Genomic DNA, 18,976 nt, shown 5'->3' on the forward strand with positions numbered 1-18,976 from the left:
TGGATTTCACATTTTGAGTCGTCTCACTAAAAATGTTCTTACGCTTTCAAACGACTTGAACTTGGTGGAAGTGTACACTTTGTTTTCAGATTTTATTCTAAGTCGTAGCTTGAACGTCTGGGTGGTGATGCACTTTCGAATGAGTCATTAGGTTTGTGGTATTGAAAGATTTCACTTTCTCCCCTCAGGAAATAGTAGCAGCACAAACGTTGCCTATGGCCTTTTTGTTATCTTCCTTTGAAACGTCAAAGTAGACCCACACAGCAGACATTGTGGACCAGGTTAGGAATACTGTGTTGCACGTGTAGCGTGGTATATTTCGTGGCGTCATTACGTCATCTACCTACGCTATATAGGTATGCAGGTCAGCATTGACATCGGTTTTACACATCAGCGTTATAGACATCGGGGCCGATGCTGGCATTTTTAGCTAATATCATCCCGATATGTTCACCGATATATCGTGGATCCCTAATTACAGCCTTATTCTGAAATAAATTACATGTTTTTCCCCCTCATCAATCTACACACAATACCCATAATGTCAAAGCAAAAACAGGTTTTTAGAAATGTTAGCACATTTATTTATATTTATATAAAAATAGCTGTGCAGCAACGCTCCCCATCCAACCTGACAGAGCTTGAGAGGATCTGCAGAGAAGGTGCTTCATCAAAGTACTGAGTAAAGGGTCTGAATACTTAAGTCAATGTCATATTTCATTTTTATATATATATATATATATATATATATATATATATATATATATATATATATATATATATATATATACATATATATATATATACATATACATATATATACATATATATACATACAGGTTGGATGGGGAGCGTTGCTGCACAGCTATTTTTAGGTCTATCCAGAACTGTTCGATCGGGTTGATTGTACTTTTGGAAGGTTCTCCCATCTCCACTGAGGAACTCTGGAGCTCTGTCAGAATGACCATCAGCTTCTTGGTCACCTCCCTGACCAAGACCCTTCTCTCCCAATTGTTCAGTTTGGCCGGGCGGCCAGATCTAGGAAGAGTCATGGTGGTTCCAAACTTTCCTCATTTAAGAATGATGGAGGCCACTGTGTTCTTGGGGACCTTCAATGCTGCAGAAATGTTTTGGTACCCTTCCCCAGATCTGTGCCTCAACACAATGCGCCCTGAGCTCTACGGATAATTCCTTTGACCTCATGGCAAAAGTATCTATATCCACAGTAAAACGAGTCCTATATTGACATAACCTGAAAGGCCGCTCAGCAAGGAAGAAGCCACTGCTCCAAAACCGCCATAAAAAAAGCCAGGCTACAGCTTGCAACTGCACATGGGGACAAAGATCGTACTTTGGAGAAATGTCCACTGGTCTGATGAAACAAAAATAGAACGGTTTGGCCATAATGGCCATCGTTATGTTTGGAGGAAAAAGGGGGAGGATTGCAAGCCAAAGAACACCATCCCAACCGTGAAGAACGGGGGTAGCAGCATCATGTTGTGGGGGTGCTTTGCTGCAGGAGGGACTGGTGCACTTCACAAAAATAGATGGCATCATGAGGGAGGAGAAGTATGTGGATATATTGAAGCAACATCTCAAGACATCAGCCAGCTTGGTCGCAAGCATACTTCCAAAGTTGTGGCAAAATGGCTTAAGCAAAACTAAGTCACGGTATTGGAGTGGCCATCACAAAGCCCTGACCTCAATCCTATAGCGTGTGCAAACAAGGAGGCCTACAAACCTGACTCAGTTACTCCAGCTCTGTCAGGAGGAATGGGCCAAAATTCACACAAATTATTGTGGGAAGCTTGTGGAAGGCTACCCGAAACGTTTGACCCAAGTTAAACAATTTAACTTCTTATGGCTGGGGGCAGTATTGAGTAGCTTGGATGAAAAGCGTGCCCAGAGTAAACTGCCTGCTACTCAGGCCCAGAAGCTAAGATATGCATATTATTAGTAGATTTGGATAGAAAACACTCGGAAGTTTCTAAAACTGTTTGAATGATGTCTGTGAGTATAACAGAACTCATATGGCAGGCAAAAACCTGAGAAAAATCCAATCAGGAAGTGGGAAATCTGAGGTTTGTAGGTTGACTAATGTGATATTTTGTATCAATATATCCAATATACAGTGTCTATGGGGACATATTGCACTTCCTAAGGCTTCCACTAGATGTCAACAGTATTTATAACATTGTTTGATGCTTCTACTGTGAAGGATGAGGGAATAAGAGCTGATTGAGTCAGGGGTCTGGCAGAGTGCCACGAGCGCACTCAGGCGCGCCCCCGTAAGAGTTAGCTGCGTTCCATTGCCTTTCTACAAAGGAATTCTCCGGTTTAAACATTATTGAAGATTTATGTTAAAAACATCCTAAAGATTGATTCTATACATCATTTGACATGTTTCTACGAACTGTAATGGAATTGTTTTACTTTTCGTCTGGACTAAGTGTGCCTGCTCATCGTGAATTTGGATTTTTTAACTAACCGCGCGAACAAAAAGGAGGTATTTGGACATAAATTATGGACTTTATCGAACAAAACAAACATTTATTGTGGAACTGGGATTCCTGGGAGTGCATTCTGATGAAGATCATCAAAGGTAAGTGAATATTTATAATGCCATTTCTGACTTCTGTTGACTCCACAACATGGCGGGTACCTGTATGGCTTGGTTTTGTGTCTGAGCGCCGTACCATTAACGGGATCTCAGCCATAAGAAGTTTTAAAGGCAACGCTACCAAATACTAATTGAGTGACCCACTGGGAATGTGATGAAAGAAAGCTGAAATAAATCACTCTACTATTATTCTGACATTTCACATTCTTAAAATAAAGTGGTGATCCTAACAGATCTAAAACAGGTTATTTATACTAGGATTAAATGTCAGGAATTGTGAAAAACAGAGTTTAAATGTAAATGGCTAAGGTGTATGTAAACTTCCAACTGTACAGGATTCATCTGATGGCATTGTGGAGTTTACCACATCAGTCACTGGCTTCATTAATAAGCGCATCGACAACGTCATCCCCACAGTGACTGTACGTACATACCCCAACCAGAAGACATAGATTACAGGCAACATCCGCACTAGCTAAAGGCTAGAGCTGCCGCTTTCAAGGAGCGGGACTATAACCCGGAAGCTTATAAGAAATCCTGCTATGCCCTCCGATGAACCATCAAACAGGCAAAGCGTCAATACAGGACTAAGATCGAATCGTACTACACCGGTTCTGATGCTCGTCGGATGTTGCAGGGCTTGCAAACCATTACAGACTACAAAGGGAAGCACATCCGAGAGCTGCCCAGTGACACGAGCCTACCAGATGAGCTAAACTACTTCTATGCTCGCTTCGAGGCAAATAACACTGAAACATTCATGAGAGCACCAGATGTTCCGGAAGACAGTGATCATGCTCTCCGCAGTCGATGTGAGTAAGACCTTTAAACAGGTAAACATTCACAAGGCCCAGGGCCGACGGATTACCAGGACGTGTACGGCGAACATGCGCTGACAAACTGGCAAGTGTCTTCACTGACCTTTTCAACCTCTCCCTGTCCGTGTCTGTAATGCCAACATGTTTTAAGCAGACCACCATAGTCCCTGTGCCCAAGAACACTAAAGTAACCTGCCTAAATGACTACTGATGTCTGTAGCCATGAGGCGCTTTGAAAGGCTGGTCATGGCTCACATCAAGACCATTATCACAGAAACCCTAGACCCACTCCAATTTGCATACCGCACTAACAGTGCAATCTCCATTGCACTCCACACTGCCCTCTCCCACCTGGACAAAATAAACACCCGTGTGAGAATGCTATTCATTGACTACAGCTCAGTGTTCAACACTATAGTGCCCTCAATGCTCATCAATAAGCTAAGGACCCTGGGACTAAACACCTCCCTCTGCAACTGGATCCTGGATTTCCTGATGGGCCGCCCCCAGGTGGTAAGGGTAGGTAACAACACATCCGCCATGCTGATCCTCAACACGGGGGCCCCTCAGGGGTGCATGCTCAGTCCCCTCCTGTACTCCTTGTTCAGTCATGATTGCACGGCCAAGCACGACTCCAAGACCTTCATTACGTTTGCCGATGACACAACAGTAGTAGGCCTGATCACCGACAACGACGAGACAGCCTATAGGGAGGTCAGAGACCTGACCGTGTGGTGCCAGGACAACAACCTCTCCCTCAACGTGATCAAGACAAAGGAGATGATTGCGTACTACAGGAAAAAGAGGGTGGAGCACGCCCCTATTCTCATCGACGGTGCTGTAGTGGAGCAGGTTGAGAGCTTCAAGTTCCTTGGTGTCCACATCAACAAGCTAACATGGTCCAAGCACGCCAAGACAGTCGTGAAGAGGGCACACAAGAGGGCCCTCAGGAGACTGAAAAGATTTGGCATGGTTCCTCAGATCCTCAAAAGGTTCTACAGCTGCACCATTGAGAGCATCCTGCCTGGTTGCATCACTGCCTGGTATGGCAACTGTTCGTCCTCCGACCGCAAGGCACAGTACATCACTGGGGCCAAGCTTCCTGCCATCCAGGACCTCTATACCAGGCGGTGTCAGAGGAAGGCCCTAAAAATGGTCAAAGACTCCAGCCACCCTAGTCATAGACTGTTCTCTCTGCTACCGCACGGCAAGCGGTACAGGAGCGTGAAGTCTAGGTCCAAGAGGCTTCTACACAGCTTCTACCCCCAAGCTATAAGACTCCTAAAGATCTATTAGGTCTTCAACATCAAAGCTGATGAGGGTAGGCAGTGTTAATACAAGATCTCTTCTTTGCTCTCTTCCCATCCTCCCCCCTCCCTCACCCCACCACCCCCAGACCAGTTAATAAGGCCTGTCCTCCCCCCTCCCTCACCCCACCACCCCCAGACCAGTTAATAAGGCCTGGCCTCCCCCCTCCCTCACCCCACCACCCCCAGACCAGTTAATAAGGCCTGGCCTCCCCCCTCCCTCACCCCACCACCCCCAGATCAGTTATAAGGCCCACCCCCTGGACCGCCCCCCTCCCTCACCCCACCACCCCCAGACCAGTTAATAAGGCCTGTCCTCCCCCCTCCCTCACCCCACCACCCCCAGACCAGTTAATAAGGCCTGGCCTCCCCCCTCCCTCACCCCACCACCCCCAGACCAGTTAATAAGGCCTGGCCTCCCCCCCTCCTCACCCCACCACCCCAGGCCAGTTAATAAGGCCTGTCCCCCCCCCCCCTCCCTCACTCCACCACCCCAGACCCTCTAATGAGGCCAACCTTCCCGTTCTCTCCCACCTACCTCACCACCTGTTCTCCTCCTTGCCTCACCCCTCCCTCCCTCACCCCCACCACCCCCAGACCAGTTAATAAGGCCTGGACTCCCCCCTCCCTCACCCCACCACCCCCAGACCAGTTAATAAGGCCCACCTTGGGTCTTACATCCATAAATTGGTGAGATTGCATTACTCTCCATTTTCCAGCTCATTAATGAAGAGTTATGGTGCATTTGTAATGAATGTGTCCAGGTTAAAACGTGGTCCAGGTTCTCTGAGTGCTTTAAAATGACTGCTTTCACCTCTACTGAGACTGGCTTTTACGAGGATGGAGGAAGAGGGAGGAAGAGGGAGGAAGAGGGAGGAAGAGGGAGGAAGAGGGAGGAACAGGGAGGATGAGGGAGGAAGAGGGAGGAAGAGGGAGGAAGTGGGAGGAAGAGGGAGGAAGAGGGAGGAAGAGGGAGGAAGAGGGAGGATGAGGGAGGAAGAGGGAGGAACAGGGAGGATGAGGGAGGATGAGGGAGGAAGAGGGAGGAAGAGGGAGGAAGAGGGAGGAAGAGGGAGGATGAGGGAGGATGAGGGAGGAGCAGGGAGGAACAGGGAGGAACAGTGAGGAACAGGGAGGAACAGGGAGGAACAGGGAGGAACAGGAAGGAACAGGGAGGAAGAGGGAGGAACAGGAAGGAACAGGGAGGAACAGGAAGGAACAGGGAGGAACAGGGAGGAACAGGGAGCAACAGGAAGGAACAGGGAGCGAACAGGGAGAAACAGGAGGAACAGGAAGAACAAGGAGGAACAGGGAGGAACAGGGAGGAACAGGAAGGAACAGGGAGGAACAGGAAGGAACAGGGAGGAAGAGGAAGGAACAGGGAGGAAGAGGGAGGAAGAGGGAGGAAGAGGGAGGATGAGGGAGAACAGGAAGGAACAGGGAGGAAGAGGGAGGAACAGGAAGGAACGGGGAGGAAGAGGGAGGAACAGGGAGGAAGAGGGAGGAAGAGGGAGGAAGAGGGAGGATGAGGGAGGAACAGGAAGGAACAGGGAGGAACAGGGAGGAACAGGGAGGAAGAGGGAGGAACAGGGAGGAAGAGGAAGGAACAGGGAGGAAGAGGGAGGATGAGGGAGGAACAGGGAGGAACAGGGAGGAACAGGAAGGAACAGGGAGGAACAGAGAGGAACAGGAAGGAACAGGGAGGAACAGGAAGGAACAGGGAGGAACAGGGAGGAACAGGGAGGAACAGGAAGGAACAGGGAGGAACAGGAAGGAACAGGGAGGAACAGGGAGGAACAGGAAGGAACAGGGAGGAACAGGGAGGAACAGGGAGGAACAGGAAGGAACAGGGAGGAACAGGAAGGAACAGGGAGGAACAGGGAGGAACAGGAAGGAACAGGAAGGAACAGGGAGGAACAGGGAGCAACAGGAAGGAACAGGGAGGAACAGGGAGAAACAGGAAGGAACAGGAAGGAACAAGGAGGAACAGGGAGGAACAGGGAGGAACAGGAAGGAACAGGGAGGAACAGGAAGGAACAGGGAGGAAGAGGAAGGAACAGGGAGGAAGAGGGAGGAAGAGGGAGGAAGAGGGAGGATGAGGGAGGAACAGGAAGGAACAGGGAGGAAGAGGGAGGAACAGGAAGGAACAGGGAGGAAGAGGGAGGAACAGGGAGGAAGAGGGAGGAAGAGGGAGGAAGAGGGAGGATGAGGGAGGAACAGGAAGGAACAGGGAGGAACAGGGAGGAACAGGGAGGAAGAGGGAGGAACAGGGAGGAAGAGGAAGGAACAGGGAGGAAGAGAGGAGAGGATGAGGGAGGAACAGGGAGGAACAGGGAGGAACAGGAAGGAACAGGGAGGAACAGAGAGGAACAGGAAGGAACAGGGAGGAACAGGAAGGAACAGGGAGGAACAGGGAGGAACAGGGAGGAACAGGAAGGAACAGGGAGGAACAGGAAGGAACAGGGAGGAACAGGGAGGAACAGGAAGGAACAGGGAGGAACAGGGAGGAACAGGGAGGAACAGGAAGGAACAGGGAGGAACAGGAAGGAACAGGGAGGAACAGGAAGGAACAGGAAGGAACAGGGAGGAACAGGGAGGAACAGGGAGGAAGAGGGAGGAACAGGAAGGAACAGGGAGGAAGAGGGAGGAACAGGGAGGAACAGGGAGGAAGAGGTCAGAAGAGGTCGGAAGAGGGAGGATGAGGGAGGTAGAGAGAGACAGAGGGAGGAAGAGAGAAGAAGAGGGAGGAAGAGGGAGGAAGAGGGAGGAACAGGAAGGAACAGGGAGGAAGAGGGAGGAAGAGGAAGGAACAGGGAGGATGAGGGAGGTAGAGGGAGGAAGAGGGAGGAATAGAAAGGAACAGGGAGGAAGAGGGAGGAAGAGGGAGGAAGAGGGAGGAACAGGGAGGAACAGGGAGGATGAGGGAGGTAGAGGGAGGAAGAGGGAGGAATAGAAAGGAACAGGGAGGAAGAGGGAGGAAGAGGGAGGAAGAGATCGGAAGAGGGAGGATGAGGGAGGTAGAGAGAGACAGAGGGAGGAAGAGAGAAGAAGAGGGAGGAAGAGGGAGGAAAAGGGAGGAAGAGGGAGGAACAGGAAGGAACAGGGAGGAACAGGGAGGAAGAGGTCGGAAGAGATCGGAAGAGGGAGGATGAGGGAGGTAGAGAGAGACAGAGGGAGGAAGAGAGAAGAAGAGGGAGGAAGAGGGAGGATGAGGGAGGAACAGGGAGGAAGAGGGAGGAACAGGTAGGTAGAGAGAGACAGAGGGAGGTAGAGAGAGAGAGGGAGGAAGAGAGAGACAGAGGGAGGAAGAGAGAGACAGAGGGAGGTAGAGAGAGACAGAGGGAGGAAGAGAGAAGACGAGGGAGGAAGAGGGAGGAAGAGAGAAGAAGAGGGAGGAACAGGGGAGGAAGAGCGAGGAAGAGGGAGGAAGAGGTCGGAAGAGGTCGGATGAGGTAGGTAGAGAGAGACAGAGGGAGGAAGAGAGAAGAAGAGGGAGGAAAAGAGGGGATGAAGGAGATAGAGACAGAGGGGGGAAGAGAGAAGAAAAGGGAGGAAGAGAGGGGATGAAGGAGGTAGAGACAGAGGGAGGAGGAGAGAAGAAGAGGGAGGAAGAGAGGGGATGAAGGAGGTAGAGACAGAGGGAGGAGGAGAGAAGAAGAGGGAGGAAGAGAGGGGATGAAGGAGATAGAGACAGAGAGGGGAAGTGAGAGCTAGAGTGAGGAAGAGAGGGGATGAAGGAGGTAGAGACAGAGGGAGGAAGAGAGAAGAAAAGGGAGGAAGAGAGGGGATGAAGGAGATAGAGACAGAGGGGGGAAGAGAGAAGAAGAGGGAGGATGAGGGAGGTAGAGAGAGACAAAGGGAGGAAGAGAGAAGAAGAGGGAGGAAGAGAGGGGATGAAGGAGGTAGAGACAGAGGAAGGAAGAGAGAAGAAAAGGGAGGAAGAGAGGGGATGAAGGAGGTAGAGACAGAGGGAGGAGGAGAGAAGAAGAGGGAGGAAGAGAGGGGATGAAGGAGATAGAGACAGAGAGGGGAAGTGAGAGCTAGAGTGAGGAAGAGAGGGGATGAAGGAGGTAGAGACAGAGGGAGGAAGAGAGAAGAAAAGGGAGGAAGAGAGGGGATGAAGGAGGTAGAGACAGAGGGAGGAGGAGAGAAGAAGAGGGAGGAAGAGAGGGGATGAAGGAGATAGAGACAGAGAGGGGAAGAGAGAAGAAGAGGGAGGAAGAGAGGGGATGAAGGAGATAGAGACAGAGGGGGGAAGAGAGAAGAAGAGGGAGGAAGAGAAAGGAGAGGGAGGAGAAGAAAGGTAGAGAGATGAGTGGGAGGAAGAGGGAGATAGAAGGAGTAGAAGGAGGTATAGGGAGGTAGGGGGAAGTAAGGGAGAAGAGGGTGGAAGAGGGAGGTAGAGAGAGAAGAGGGAGGTAGAGAGAGAGAAGAGGGAGGAAGCCACTGAGGTAGAAATAGGGGAACAAAATGGAAAAATTATTCTTCGCGAACCTGATTAGTAAAGTATTTCTGTAATGGAACATAGAGATATACAAAGTCTATAAAGAAATGAAAAATGAAGAAACATCCATTTTATTTTTAAGAATCATGATGTTGCCATTATAGGTTCGTTTTTCCGTAATGGTATATAGACATATTGCCGCCCCTGCTCCCGCTCCCCCTCCCTGGCGTTCGAAGGCACCAGGCTCCCCAGCATTACGCACTCCTGCCACCGTCATTACGCACACACCCGCCACCGTCATTACGCACACACATCCCCGTCACGCGCGTCAGGGTATTATTGGACTCACCTGCACTCAATCACCTGTTTACTACCTCCCCTATATTTGTCAGTTCCCCATCTCTGTTCCCCGCTGCTGCTTTAATTGTCATTTGTCTTTGTTTACACGTGTGCTGACGCTGTTCCTGTCTTGTTACCGGTCTGTTCCTGTCTTGTTACCGGTCTGTTCCTGTCTTGTTACCGGTCTGTTCCTGTCTTGTTACCAGTCTGTTCCTGTCTTGTTACCGGTCTGTTCCTGTCTTGTTACCGGTCTGTTCCTGTCTTGTTACCGGTCTGTTCCTGTCTTGTTACCGGTCTGTTCCTGTCTTGTTACCGGTCTGTTCCTGTCTTGTTACCGGTCTGTTCCTGTCTTGTTACCGGTCTGTTCCGCATTAAATGTTCAACTCCCCGTATCTGCTTCTCATCTCCAGCGTCGGTCGTTACACATACAGTACAAAACCCCACAAACATGAAATAAAGAAAGTATAATTTATTATAAAATCATGATGTTGCCTGCTGTGAGAGGAATACGTGACCAGAAAAGGACGGAGGTGTACCAGTCCTGATGAATCCAAATGAAGAACTCAGCCGTCTTTCATAATCGCTGTAAATGTTGCATCAGTTAGCAACAAGCAGTAACGGCCCCAAACAACTCTACTCAAAACATTCAGCAACAGCCCCGCTCCACTCAGCCCCGCTCCACTCAGCCCCGCTCCACTCAGCCCCGCTCCCTCAGCCCCGCTCCACACAGCCCCCTTTCACTCAGCCCCGCTCCACACAGCCCCGCTCCACTCAGCCCCGCTCCCTCAGCCCCGCTCCACTCAGCCCCGCTCCCTCAGCCCCACTCCACTCAGCCCCGCTCCACTCAGCCCCGCTCCATTCAGCCCCACTCCCTCAGCCCCGCTCCACTCAGCCCTGCTCCATTCAGCCCCACTCCCTCAGCCCCGCTCCACTCAGACCCGCTCCACACAGCCCCGCTCCACTCAGCACCGCTCCACACAGCCCCGCTCCACACAGCCCCGCTCCACACAGCCCCACTCCCTCAGCCCCGCTCCACTCAGCCCCACTCCCTCAGCCCCACTCCCTCAGCCCCTCTCCCTCAGCCCCGCTCCACTCAGCCCCGCTCCACTCAGCCCCGCTCCACTCAGCCCCGCTCCACTCAGCCCCGCTCCACACAGCCCCACTCCCTCAGCCCCGCTCCACTCAGCCCCACTCCCTCAGCCCCACTCCCTCAGCCCCTCACCCTCAGCCCTGCTCCACTCAGCCCCGCTCCACTGAGCCCCACTCCCTCAGCCCCACTCCCTCAGCCCCACTCCCTCAACCCCACTCAGCCCCGTTCCACTCAGCCCCGCTCCACTCAGCCCCGCTCCACAAAGCTCTGGTGCCTTTCAAACTGAATCTGCCACCTGTTTCCCGAATGGCACCGTATTCCCTTGATAGTGCACTACTTTAGACCAGCACACATATTATTGGGAATAGGGTTCCATTTGGAACACAGACCCGGCTGAAGATATGTGTATTCATCCTCAGCAGATGTGGATTTCGATTCAGAATCATCAACACTGATTCACTAGAGGACAGGATGATTCAGATCATCAACACTGATTCACTAGAGGACAGGATGATTCATATCATCAACACTGATTCACTAGAGGACAGGATGATTCAGAATCATCAACACTGATTCACTAGAGGACTGGACGACTCAGATCATCAACACTGATTCACTAGAGGACAGAATGATTCATATCATAAACACTGATTCACTAGAGGACAAGATGATTCATATCATCACCACTGATTCACTAGAGGAAAGCATGATTCATATCATAAACACTGATTCACTAGAGGACAGGACGATTCATATCATCAACACTGATTCACTAGAGGACAGGACGATTCAGATCATCAACACTGATTCACTAGAGGACAGGATGATTCAGATCATCAACACTGATTCACTAGAGGACAGGACGATTCAGATCATCAACACTGATTCACTAGAGGACAGGACGATTCAGATCATCAACACTGATTCACTAGAGGACAGGATGATTCAGAATCATCAACTCTGACTCATTCAGATCCTGTCTCCATTAACTATGGATGATCATCGCACTCTTATGGTCCATCATTCACAGCTTGTCATTGACTACCAGAGAGCTTCTGATGTTCAGGTCAGGGTTAACGGATGCGGCCCGGCTCCCAAACATCACCCTATCCTCTATATAGTGCACTGCATTTGACTGGTCTGGTCTAAAGTAGTGGAAATGGAATAGCACGTCACTTGGGATGTTCCCTTGAAAGTTGAAACGTGTTTAAAGTGAAAGCAGCTGGGTGGTTGAGCCCGGACAAGGCCAGTTCGCCACAGACTGTGAGCTATATTCCGTCTTTTCATAAAATGTAAATGCGTTTTTATAATCTCTGGATACCGTTTCATCGTGTCGGAAAAAGCAAATAAACTTATCAGGATTACTTTGGTTAGGAAATGGGGGGGGAGAAAATGGCCTCTTTCTGTTGTGAATTAAATAGATCGCCTCTCTGATGACAACTCATTCATGTATTATAAAGGCGAGCACAAACACTGAAAGACTTCGCCTGCATCTCAAATGGCACCCTATTCCCTATTATAGTACACTACGTTGGACCAGGGTGGCACCCTATTCCCTATATAGTACACTACGTTGGACCAGGGCCCCATAAGAGCCAGTTGGACTATTTAGAATAGGTTGCCACTTGGGACGCATAGGACTTCGAAATCACTTCATATCTGGAACAGGGGGAGTGAATCTCTTCTGGAACAGGGGGAGTGAATCTATTCTGGAACAGGGGGAGTGAATCTATTCTGGAACAGGGGGAGTGAATCTATTCTGGAACAGGGGGAGTGAATCTATTCTGGAACAGGGGGAATGAATCTATTCTGGAACAGGGGGAATGAATCTATTCTGGAACACGGGGAGTGAATCTATTCTGGAATAGGGGGAGTGAATCTCTTCTGGAACAGGGGGAGTGAATCTCTTCTGGAACAGGGGGAGTGAATCTATTCTGGAACAGGGGGAGTGAATCTATTCTGGAACAGGGGGAGTGAATCTATTCTGGAACAGGGGGAGTGAATCTATTCTGGAACAGGGGGAATGAATCTATTCTGGAACAGGGGGAGTGAATCTATTCTGGAATAGGGGGAGTGAATCTCTTCTGGAACAGGGGGAGTGAATCTCTTCTGGAACAGGGGGAGTGAATCTATTCTGGAACAGGGGGAGTGAATCTATTCTGGAACAGGGGGAGTGAATCTATTCTGGAACAGGGGGAGTGAATCTATTCTGGAACAGGGGGAGTGAATCTATTCTGGAACAGGGGGAATGAATCTATTCTGGAACAGGGGGAGTGAATCTATTCTGGAATAGGGGGAGTGAATCTATTCTGGAACAGGGGGAGTGAATCTATTCTGGAACAGGGGGAGTGAATCTATTCTGGAACAGGGGGAGTGAATCTCTTCTGGAACAGGGGGAATGAATCTATTCTGGAACGGGGGGAGTGAATCTCTTCTGGAACAGGGGGAATGAATCTATTCTGGAACAGGGGGAGTGAATCTCTTCTGGAACAGGGGAATGCATCTATTCTGGAACGGGGGGAGTGAATCTCTTCTGGAACAGGGGGAATGAATCTATTCTGGAACGGGGGGAGTGAATCTATTCTGGAACAGGGGGAGTGAATCTATTCTGGAACAGGGGGAGTGAATCTATTCTGTAACGGGGCGTGAATATCTTCTGGAACAGGGGAGTGAATCTCTTCTGGAACAAGGGGAGTGAATCTATTCTGGAACAGGGGGAGTGAATCTCTTCTGGAACAGGGGGAGTGAATCTATTCTGGAACAGGGGGAGTGAATCTCTTCTGGAACAGGGGGAGTGAATCTCTTCTGGAACAGGGGGAGTGAATCTCTCCTGGAACAGGGGGAGTGAATCTATTCTGGAACAGGGGGAGTGAATCTCTTCTGGAACGGGGGGAGTGAATCTATTCTGGAACAGGGGGAGTGAATCTATTCTGGAACAGGGGGAGTGAATCTATTCTGGAACAGGGGGAGTGAATCTCTTCTGGAACAGGGGGAGTGAATCTATTCTGGAACAGGGGGAGTGAATCTCTTCTGGAACAGGGGGATTGAATCTATTCTGGAACAAGGGGAGTGAATCTCTTCTGGAACAGGGGGGGTGAATCTCTTCTGGAACAGGGGGAGTGAATCTATTCTGGAACAGGGGGAGTGAATCTCTTCTGGAACAGGGGGGGTGAATCTCTCCTGGAACAGGGGGAATGAATCTATTCTGGAACAGGGGGAGTGAATCTCTTCTGGAACGGGGCGTGAATCTATTCTGGAACAGGGGGAGTGAATCTCTTCTGGAACGGGGCATGAATCTATTCTGGAACAGGGGGAGTGAATCTATTCTGGAACAGAGGAAGTGAATCTATTCTGGAACAGAGGAAGTGAATCTCTTCTGGAACAGGGGGAGTGAATCTCTTCTGGAACAGGGGGCGTGAATCTATTCTGGAACAGGGGGCGTGAATCTATTCTGGAACAGGGGGCGTGAATCTATTCTGGAACAGGGGGAGTGAATCTATTCTGGAACAGGGGGAGTGAATCTCTTCTGGAACAAGGGGAGTGAATCTCTTCTGTTTTTCACTGTGTTCTACGTACTAAACTGATTATCTTGTCAAGATAGTTATGAAACCCTGTATCTTTTGGTGGCTACTATGGAACACTCATTTAAAACTTTAATTATAACGTAAATGGACTCTTAAAAACGATGTTTACACAAAGAGTCCTCGTGGTGACGGCAGCTTTAAAGACGAAGAGTCTCTTCAGTGAGAAAAAGGTTTAATTATGAATTATGGTGGGGAAAAAAAATCTTGCTGTTACAAAATAGTGTATTAATATGATTTTCTTCTAGTTTCCCCCCCCCTCCTAGCCCTGAGGTGTTGATGGGTTACGCAGCACTACAGAGAATAAAACTATTAAACACCATCCTTTCTGTTAGATAATGATCATGAGGCGGATGTGGGAAATAGGTCAAGAACGGAAAACTAGGCTGCTTTTCTTCCTGCTTCTCTTCCTGTATCTCTCTTCCTGCTTCTCTTCCTGCTTCTCTTCCTGGTCCTCTTCCTGCTTCTCTTCCTGTATCTCTCTTCCTGCTTCTCTTCCTGCTTCTTTTCCTGCTTCTCTTCCTGCTTCTCTTCCTGCTTCTTTTCCTACTTCTCTTCCTGCTTCTCTTCCTGCTTCTCTTCTTGCTTCTCTCCCTGCTTCTCTCCCTGCTTCTCTTCCTGCTTCTCTCCCTGCTTCTCTCCCTGCTTCTCTTCCTGCTTCTCTCCCTGCTTCTCTTCCTGCTTCTCTCCCTGCTTCTCTTCCTGCTTCTCTCCCTGCTTCTCTTCATGTTTCTCTTCCTGCTTCTCTTCCTGCTTCTCTTCCTGCTTCTCTTCCTGCTTCTCTTCCTGCTTCTCTTCATGCTTCTCTTCCTGCTTCTCTCCCTGCTTCTCCTCCTGCTTCTCTTCCTGCTTCTCTTCCTGCTTCTCTCCCTGCTTCTCTTACTGCTTCTCCTCCTGCTTCTCTCCCTGCTTCTCTTCCTGCTTCTCTTCCTGTTTCTCTTCCTGCTTCTCTTCCTGCTTCTCTCCCTGCTTCTCTTCCTGTTTCTTTTCCTACTTCTCTTCCTGCTTCTCTCCCTGCTTCTCTTCCTGCTTCTCTTCCTGTTTCTCTTCCTGCTTCTCTCCCTGCTTCTCTTCCTGCTTCTCTTCCTGTTTCTCTTCCTGCTTCTCTTCCTGCTTCTCTTCCTGCTTCTCTTCCTGCTTCTCCTCCTGCCTTTCTTCCTGCTTCTCTCCCTGCTTCTCTTCCTGCTTCTCTTCCTGTTTCTCTTCCTGCTTCTCTTCCTGCTTCTCTTCCTGCTTCTCTCCCTGCTTCTCTTCCTGCTTCTCTCCCTGCTTCTCTTCCTGCTTCTCTCCCTGCTTCTCTTCCTGCTTCTCTTCCTGTTTCTCTTCCTGCTTCTCTCCCTGCTTCTCTTCCTGCTTCTCTCCCTGCTTCTCTCCCTGCTTCTCCTCCTGCTTCTCTTCCTGCTTCTCCTCCTGCTTCTCTCCCTGCTTCTCTTCCTGCTTCTCTTCCTGCTCCATGCTCTAACCCTGACACATGCAGTCAACTTAGACTGTAGATAAAGTGCATATATTCAGACCCCTTGACTTCCCCACATTTTGTTATGTTACAGCCTTATTCTAAAATGTATAAAATAATTGTTTTCCCCCCATAATTACAAAGCGCAAACAGGTCTTAATAAGAAATGATTGCGAATGAATTATAAATAAAAAACAGAAATACCTTATTTGCATAAGTATTCAGACCCTTTGATATGAGACTTGAAATTGAGTTCAGGTGAATCCTGTTTCCATTGATGATCCTTGAGATGCTTCTACAACTTGATTGGAGTCCACCTGTGGTAAATTCAATTCATTGGACATGATTTGGAAAGGCACACACCTGTCTATATAAAGGTTCCACAGTTGACAGTGCATGTCAGAGCAAAAACCAAGCCATGAGGTCAAAGAAATCGTCCGTAGAACTCCAAGACAGGATTGTGTCGAGGCACAGATTCTGCACCATCCTTACGGTGAAGCATGGTGGTGGCAGCATCTCTATGGTGAAGCATGGTGGTGGCAGCATCATGCTGTGGGTATGTTTTTCAGCGGCAGGGACTGGGAGACTAGCCAGGATCGAGGGAAAGATGAACGGAGCAAAGTACAGCGAGATCCTTGATGAAAACCTGCTCCAGAGCACTCAGGATCTCAGACTGGGGCGAAGGTTCACCTTCCAACAGGACAACGACACTAAGCACACAGCCAAGACAACACAGGAGTGGTCTCTGAATGTGGCCTCGCCAAAGCCCAGACTTGAAACCGATCTAACATCTCGAGAGAGAGACCTGAAATTAGCTGTGCAACAACGCTCCCCACTTTATCTACAGAGCTTGAGAGGAACTGCCGAGAAGAATGGCAGAAACTCCCCAAATACAGGTGTGCCAAGCTTGTAGCGTCAAATCCACGAAGACTTACCCACAGTTTTTATTACGGCATTGTCGGAACTAGAAGCACAAGCATTTGGCTACACTCGCATTAACATCCGCTAACCATGTGTATGTGACAAATAACATTTGATTTGACTTGAGGCTGTAATCGCTGCCAAAGGTGCTTCAACAAAGTACTGAGTAAAGAGTCTGAATACTGTAAAAGTAATATTTCCTTTTAAAAAAAAACATTTTTTTGCCAAGAAATATGTAAAAACTCATTTTTGCTTTGACGTTATGGGGTATTGTGTGTACATTGATGAGGGAAAAAAACAATTTAATCCATTTTAGAATAAGGCTGTAAAGTAACAAAATGTGGGAAAAAATCAAGATGTCTGAATACTTTCCCAATGCCATGCATATCTCTCTTCTCCCTGCTTCTCAGAGAAGCCTCTCCTCCCTCTAGCTCTCACTCGATCCTTCCCTCTCTCTTTCTCTCTTTCTCGCTCTCTTTCTCTCTCGCCAGAGACATACTGTACGTTATTCTTCAGCCAGTGAACATCACTATAAATACACCTAATACCTTAGCAGCAGACAGGCGCTGAAGACAGGTGGGTCAGGGTGAGCTAAGGAGGGGAGTTGGGAAGGGATGGTAACGGTGTGGTAAATAGTGGGTGTAGGGGGGGTGTGAAGGAGAGCGTGGGTTTGCCAAGCCAGTGAAGAATCACCCTGCGGGGGTGAAGAAGAGGGTGGGGCGGTAGAATCTGAAGAGCAGGGAGAATTAACGCTTCCCTGCTGAGACTGGATGGGTGGGAAGGGAGGGAGGGAAGTAAAGAGAGAGAGAGAATGATGGTGTGAAAAGTCACCTCTGATAGGAGGAGAGGGAACAAGAGGGTGAGAGATGGAGGGAGGGAAAGAGGTCCTGTGGGAGCTGGAGAGAGAGAGAGAGAGAGAGAGAGAGAGAGAGAGAGAGAGAGAGAGAGAGAGAGAGAGAGAGAGAGAGAGGAGAGAAGAGAGAGAGAGAGGAGGAGGAGAGAGAGAGAGAGAGAGAGAGAGAGAGAGAGAGAGAGAGAGAGAGAGAGGAGGAGAGAGAGGAGAGAGAGAGATGAGAGAGAGAGAGAGAGAGGAGAGAGAGAGAGAGAGAGAGAGAGAGAGGAGAGAGAGAGAGAGAGAGAGAGAGGAGAGAGGAGAGAGAGAGAGAGGAGAGAGAGAGAGAGAGAGAGAGAGAGAGAGAGAGAGAGAGAGAGAGAGAGAGAGAAAGAGGGCGAGGATAAAGAGACACAGAGAGATCCGGAACCCGATCACCTTCTCCGGGGGGAGCAGCTGTGAACAGTACGCCCCAGGGAGGAAGGTCGTATTCAGACGATCTAACTGTCCAGATCCTGGTTTCACTCCTTTCTCTCTGCCTCCCCTGTCTCCCCGTGCCTCCCCTGCCTTCCCCCTGCCTCCTTGGCTCAGGTCTGCAATAACACAGCCAATTAAGACTCTCCAGAGAGCCAGCAGCCTCAGTACAATCTCACCTTCTCCTCTCCTTTATCCCTGCTCGCTGACTAGGCAAACAGGGCGGTGTCAAATCAAATCAAATCAAATGTTATTTGTCACATGCTTTGTAAACAACAGGTGTAGACTAACAGTGAAATACTTACAGGCCATTTCCCAACAATACAGAGAGAAGGAAAATAGAGATATAATAGAAAAATGATAACTAGGTTATATACACAAGGTACCAGTACTGAGTAATGATAACTAGGCTATATACACAAGGTACCAGTACTGAGTAATGATAACTAGGTTATATACACAGGGCACCAGTACTGAGTAATGATAACTAGGTTATATACACAGGGCACCAGTACTGAGTAATGATAACTAGGTTATATACACAGGGTACGAGTACTGAGTAATGATAACTAGGTTATATACACAAGGTACCAGTACTGAGTAATGATAACTAGGTTATATACACAGGGTACCAGTACTGAGTAATGATAACTAGGTTATATACACAGGGCACCAGTACTGAGTAATGATAACTAGGTTATATACACAGGGCACCAGTACTGAGTAATGATAACTAGGTTATATACACAGGGTACCAGTACTGAGTAATGATAACTAGGTTATATACACAGGGCACCAGTACTGAGTAATGATAACTAGGTTATATACACAGGGTACCAGTACTGAGTAATGATAACTAGGTTATATACACAGGGTACCAGTACTGAGTAATGATAACTAGGTTATATACACTGGGTGCCAGTACTGAGTAATGATAACTAGGTTATATACACAGGGTACCAGTACTGAGTACTGAGTAATGATAACTAGGTTATATACACTGGGTACCAGTACTGAGTAATGATAACTAGGTTATATACACAGGGTACCAGTACTGAGTACTGAGTAATGATAACTAGGTTATATACACTGGGTGC

The 18,976-nt window shown here is 48.8% G+C and overlaps 2 protein-coding genes across 2 annotated transcripts in view; both read right to left on the reverse strand.

Moving 5' to 3' along the window:
- unc5a (unc-5 netrin receptor A) overlaps nucleotides 1-18,976 on the reverse strand; it is a gene marked incomplete at its 3' end in the record, with an annotated part of 579,979 nt that overhangs the window by 397,656 nt on the left and 163,347 nt on the right. The gene's annotated exons all lie outside the window — the stretch shown is intronic.
- Nucleotides 15,177-17,537, reverse strand: LOC129858537 (ataxin-8-like). Its single transcript, XM_055927843.1, has one exon. The coding sequence runs from the start codon at nucleotides 15,652-15,654 to the stop codon at nucleotides 15,190-15,192; it is 465 nt and encodes a 154-aa protein (XP_055783818.1). The 5' UTR covers nucleotides 15,655-17,537; the 3' UTR covers nucleotides 15,177-15,189.

The sequence above is a fragment of the Salvelinus fontinalis genome, chromosome 6 (genome assembly GCF_029448725.1).
Source record: "Salvelinus fontinalis isolate EN_2023a chromosome 6, ASM2944872v1, whole genome shotgun sequence".
Taxonomy (NCBI): Eukaryota; Metazoa; Chordata; class Actinopteri; order Salmoniformes; family Salmonidae; genus Salvelinus; species Salvelinus fontinalis.